Below are 6,295 nucleotides of genomic sequence, written 5' to 3'. Positions count from 1 at the left end.
TGGCCCAGCGCTTTCGAAACCCAAACAGTACTTGCTCTCTTGTCATGTAACAATAAAGCCCCAGGGCCAGATAGAATCAAATTTAACTTGTTAAAGAATCTGCCAGATTCTGCCAAGGGACGCTTGTTGAATTTATTTAATAAGTTTCTTGAGGGTAATATTGTCCCTCATGACTGGAGGCAAGTGAAGGTCATCACCATCCAAAAACCAGGAAAACCAGCCTCCGACCACAACTTGTATCGACCTTTTGCAAAGCTGACCTGTTTCTGATGATGATCTTGTTTCGCCTCGGCAATTGGGTTGAAGCAAATGGCTTTCTGTCAGATACACAATTTGGTTTCCCCAAAGACAAAGGCCCGAACGACAATCTTGACTTGCTCTCAGGAGATATACAAATAGCTTTAAAAACAGGGGGCTTTTGATTCAGTTTCTATCCAAATTCCTTTCTGCACCAGCATGGTCTTTCACGGACTCTAAACAAATTTTTGCTAAACTTGCTGTCTGAAAAACACATGCATTTTTCGCATGGTGATTTGTCGAAATTACGAATTAGCTACATGAATCTTCCCCACGGCTCATGTCTAAGCCCCCTTCACTACAACTTTTACGTGAATGACATTGAAGAATGTCTTGTCAATTCCTGCATGCTAAGTCAGCTTGCAGATAACGGTGTGGTCTTTGTTACATTTGTCTGCTTGGGCCCTCCAGCTGGGTATCGAGTTCTCCACGGAGAAAACTGAGCTAGTCGTATTTTCAAGGAAGCATGAACCAGCGCAACTACAGCTTCAATTAATGGATCAAACTATTGCTCAGGTTTCAACTTTCAAATATCTCGGGGTCTGGTTGGACTCTAAAGGTACCTGGGAATGTCACATTAGGTATCTGAAACAGAAGTGCCAACAAAGGATCGACTTTCTCCATACAATAACCGGAACATGCTGGGGTGCCCACCTAAGAGACCTGATCAGGCTGTACTAAACAACGATATTGTCGGTGATGGAGTACGGGATTTACTGTTTCCGCTTCGCTACGAACATACATTTCATCAAACTAGAGCGAATCCAATATTGTTGTTTGCGTACTATTTTAGGTTACATGCACTCGACTCATAAGATGAGTCTAAAAATGCTAGCAGGTGTCCTTGCGCTGAAAATGGATTTTGGGACCTCTCATATCGATTGCTCATCCGATGCGATATCTTGAACCCGTTAGTAATTGCAAATTTCGAGAGGCTTGTCAAACTCAATTCTCAAACCCGATTTATATCCTTGTACTTCGATTACATGGCACAAAATACCAATCGTTCTTCATATTATCCCAATCGTGTCAATCTCCCCCATGCTTCTGATTCAAGCGTATTCTTCGACACATCCATAAAGTGCGAGATTCGACAAATCCTGAATGACATACGTCCGCAAGTGATCTCATGTATCTTTTATAGTAAATTTCGAGAAGTCGACTGCAACAAGATGTTTCACACCGACGGGTCAAGCCTCGACGGCTCCACTGGCTTCGGTATATTCAATCAAAACCTCACAGCCTCATTCAAACTCAACGATCCTGCTTCAGTTTTCGTCGCCGGACTTGCTGCTATTCAGTATACCCTTGGGATCATTGATACTTTGACCACCGATCATTACTTTATTGTGTCGGATAGCCTCAGCTCAATCGAGGGTCTTCGTTCAATGAAACCTAGAAAGCACATTCCATATTTTCTGAAGAAAATCTGGGAGCGCCTGCATGCTTTGTCTGTAAGATCGTACAAGATTGCCTTAGTTTGGGTTCCCTCGCATTGCCCCATTCCATGTAATGAAGAAGCGAAATCTTTAGCTAAGGCGGACGCTTTAGAAGGTATATATATATATATATATATATATATATATATATATATATATATATATATATATATATATATATATATATATATATATATATATATATATATATATATATATATATATATATATATATATATATATATATATATATATATATATATATATATATATATATATATATATATATATATATATATATATATATATATATATATATATATATATATATATATATATATATATATATATATATATATGAAAGACCAATCAGCTTCAGCGAATTTTTCAGTATTACTCATCAGAGAACCCTCGAAAGTTGGCAATCTTCATGGAGTAATGGAGAACTTAGAAGGTGGCTATATTCGATAATCCCTAAGGTATCGAAGAAACCATGGATGTGGGTCGGGATTTCATTCATGTGATATCTCGGCTCATGTCCAATCACTACACTGGGCTCGCAAAAAGCGGTATCTGCGCCTGTGGTAACGGTTATCACGATATCGAACATATTGTCTGGGCATGCGCCGAGTACTGTTCTGCCAGATCTCAACTATTGGATCCCCTTTGGGCTCGAGGAAGATCACTCAATATCCCGGTTCGAGATATACTGGCAAGCCGCGATCTGCTCTATATGTCCCTCGTATATATCTTCCTAAAAACCATCAATATTCAAATTTATTTGCCCCTATTATTTTTCAGATCATTCTAAGAAGTGCCCTCTTCCGCCTACCGTACTGCAACGATGGTTTGATGCGACTCCAAGACAACACAAAATTTCTCTGTCGAATGACCCTACAAACACGAGACCTACAGCACAACATCACACGCGCAATGCGCTGTGTTGCCGATCTGCATCTGAGCCGTACTACGAAATCGTCTGGAGAAACCCCTACCGGCTCGAGGAAGACCGCCCGGCGTCCCCATATGGGAACTGTGGGTAAGATGGACAGGTGGGGTAGGACGGACACATGGTTATTTTAGGGATATAACATTAAAACTTCAATTGTATTGTATGTGTACTCTATCATTATGGGTAACCTTGAATTATGAAACACTTAGTAGGCCTTGAATACTGCTAAACGAATACAATTTAAGCAAATATTGATAATCGGTAGTGCTGTTTTGTGCGGATGTAATTTTAAAGTTTCCGATTTTAAGGTTTATCGATGAAAAAATCAATTCTTTCGCGGAGTTTATCCTTTGTTTCGATAAAGTAACTTTTAAGTGACATCTTCGTGGAAAATAACAGGTAAGTTTATTTATGCGTGAATAGGTACAAACGTTTAAAAAATATGTATACTGGTGGGGCATGACGGAGTCTTGATTAATTCTATTGATTCATCCTTATATGAATGTCTCGCCCGTAGAAACGAAATACTAGAAGTCAAACGTGGAGAACCATCCAGTTAGCTGAAGTCTCACATGCAGTAGGCTGCAGGATGTACGTTAATGTGACCGAGATTCAATACGGGATTCCTAGAAGTCTCATACTCTAGCTGTGTGATCGAGGAACTGATGTTACCAATTACGCATTTAATATATAGCCTTCCAGTTTTGTATAATTGATTGTGACTTATCAAATGATCCAATGTTGGAACTGATTGTGTTGCTCTCTTTATGACAACGGCAAAAACGATATTAGAAAATACATCATTTGCTTAAACTCTAAATCGAACCCCAAAACGTCGTTTTTCACCTCGAATTGAACATATATATATTAAGAAGAACCACAATCTATTCAAAACATCCGCTTAATATTTTGCATTGATATCCTTTCTGCCACATGTCCGTCTTACCCCTACTATATGTCCATTTCACCCGCAGTATGGAAAAAGTGCAGATATTTCTTCGTTTTCCAGTTCTTTAAAAACTGATACAAAATGATTTTTGTAAAATAATCCCCCTGGGCACTCGAAAGCCAACATAAGGAGCTAGAACATAGAGTATTACATGGTGACAAAAACATGCTCTTACCATGTTATATTTAAGTATATCCTTAGTATGTCCGTCTTACCCCCAGTTCCCCTACATGATGCATTCGTCCGAATATGTAATCCTTACCGTTGATTCCCGATGCCCGATATCTACCCCCAGCTTTGTCCAAAGAAAAGGCAAACGTGCCTTATCAAATAAACGAATTGAATAATAAAATAAATAAAGAGATTCATAGGCTTCAAATACCTAGAGCAGGAAAACACAGAAGTGATACAAGTATTCAACAAGGAGTGGCTAATGTGGTGAAAAAGGTGCCTGGAGCGGATAGAATCCCTAATGTCGCCCTGATAGTGGTAGTCCCGGCATTTCCGAACATGTTTAAACTAGTAATAAGAAAATTACTAAATGAAGGGCCCTTCTCTGATCGATGCCGAAGCTAGTGTTATTGTCAATGCGGGTAAGCCGCCTGAGAATCGCTTACTGGGTACTTTCAGAAAACTCTTGGAAAGGCACATCCTGAACAGGCTGACACCATTTATGGAGAGCGATTATAGGTTGTTGTAGAAACAACACAGAAGTCACGATCGGGGAGCATTTCATGATCTCGAAGCAAGCGCTGAAACAACAGGAAGTGACGATCGACGACCGACTGAATTTCAACATCCTATGTCGATTATATCTGTGAGAAGCTATGAACGCATTAAACAGAAATATGCCGAACAGCGATGAAGCAAACAGTAGCAAGAGGCGCCTTCCGACTAGTGTATCATCGTCTATTCTGATGTATGGAATTTCTGTCAGGGTCACGGTGCTGGGGACACAGCGTAATCGAATGAAACCAAGCAGTACATTTAGGCTCAAAACCATGCGAATCACGATCGTGTACATAACTATTTCATCGGATGCAGTCTGTGTCGTCGCCGGAATAATCACTATCTGCATCATTCTAGTGGAGGATAGCGAGTGTTATATATAGAAGGAAACTACGGAAAACACTGATATCTAACTCGATGACCAAGTGTAAACAAGAAGGGGATTTGGCGGATGATTGTTGATGAACACACAGACTCATACCGGTTATCCCGATCTGGCTGAATATGAATTGGATATAAGTAACCTTCTAACTCAGCGATTCTCAACCTGGGGTCCACAGACCCCTAGGGGGCCGTCAAGTCGTTGCTGGGGGTCAGCGAAGAGGAAAATCTTTTCCGGACGAATATTGAAACTTCAAGTTTTTTTATCGTATCAGACTGAAAATAATATATACAGCATATAAATCGATGTTAAGCCGTGGGGATCCGCAACCGCCCAGGGTAATTTTGAAGGGGTCCGCGACCGCCCAGGATAATTTCGAAGGGGTCCGCGATAACCCAAGATGATTTCGAAGGGGTCCGCGGAGCAAACAAGGTTGTGAACGGCTGTTCTAACTGATACAATTCCTGGTTGGTCATGATCGATTCAGACCGTACCTACGATCAGCAAGTTAGCAATACTAATGAACTGATGGATGTGGATGAATGTTGGAGACGTGGACATCCCTACAACTCAATAGGAATTGCTGGGCTCACTGGTGGTAGAACGCCTGTCACTCAGTTGACGCACCGAACAACATCCGGTTTCTAATCAGAATATAATAGAGTTCAGTAGCAGTAACACGCGTTTTTATCACTCTGTTTTGTCCGCGTTATATTTTAATAAAGTATATATGTTTTAACGTATGGGTCGTGTAATCTTCTCTATCGGTCACCTCCGAACACGGCCCACAATAATGAATAACTCCAACTCGGTTAAAAATCCTGCGAGGTTTACGGTACGAACGAAATGAGAGAGTGCCACAATCAGCGTAAAACCCTTGTAATTCCACATACATGCGCCTATAGACACATATTCCTGCAGATACACACAGAGAAGTAGCCTTGGAAGTAGAGCTTGAGATTACAATGCGGAAGGGCTGGGGTTACAATGAGAGCTTATGCATTGGACAGATAGATGATCTGACTACATTAATGCCATTCACATACTGTATAGCAACAAACGCCACTAATTTACAAGGTACCGTTTTTATGGTTAACGGGACCAAAAATTCATTTATTTGCAAATGACTGGAACGATATATCGCCAACATAACCTAGACTTTACACACTTCTCTATGCAAATTAATACTTTTAAATATATACTTACCTGTCTCATTCACGAATTGCATTCTCTCTCTGACGCACTGTGTTTGATGGGTTTGAAAGTTCATGTGACCGTATCTCTCTATTTTTCAATTGTACGTTAAAATAATGGACCTGAAAATTCTATTCTGCGCGAAAAATTTTTTTCCGGTTTTTAAATAACTAATTGTGGTCCATCAATTAAGCAAAAACATCAGATAATCTTAAACGACGCCGCCAAGGAAAGAAGAACGATAAGGTCAAAATAAAAAAGGATGGAAACACTAGAAAGTGCGTTGTATATTAATTGTCATTTTCAAATAATGGATTTTTTTAAAATATTTTAGAACTTTCCGAAGCAATGTT

General features: G+C 39.9%; 1 protein-coding gene across 1 annotated transcript; it reads left to right on the top strand.

The window, feature by feature from the left end:
* Window positions 1-2,105: 2,105 nt before the first annotated feature.
* Window positions 2,106-4,100, top strand: LOC131678734 (uncharacterized). Its single transcript, XM_058959018.1, has 2 exons — window positions 2,106-2,478; window positions 2,538-4,100. Exons 1-2 carry the CDS (start codon window positions 2,230-2,232, stop codon window positions 2,817-2,819), a joined length of 531 nt encoding a protein of 176 aa, XP_058815001.1. The 5' UTR covers window positions 2,106-2,229; the 3' UTR covers window positions 2,820-4,100.
* Window positions 4,101-6,295: the final 2,195 nt, after the last annotated feature.

Source organism: Topomyia yanbarensis, chromosome 2 (genome assembly GCF_030247195.1).
Source record: "Topomyia yanbarensis strain Yona2022 chromosome 2, ASM3024719v1, whole genome shotgun sequence".
NCBI classification, from domain to species: Eukaryota; Metazoa; Arthropoda; class Insecta; order Diptera; family Culicidae; genus Topomyia; species Topomyia yanbarensis.
This window is presented reverse-complemented; position numbering and strand designations above follow the sequence as displayed.

Bases quoted from the DNA above. Each gene is read 5' to 3' on its own strand.
- LOC131678734 (XM_058959018.1), top strand. From the start codon at position 2,230: ATGGATGTGGGTCGGGATTTCATTCATGTGATATCTCGGCTCATGTCC. The intron at 2,479-2,537 runs GTATATATCTTC...ATTATTTTTCAG, and splicing joins ATCTGCTCTATATGTCCCTC to ATCATTCTAAGAAGTGCCCT.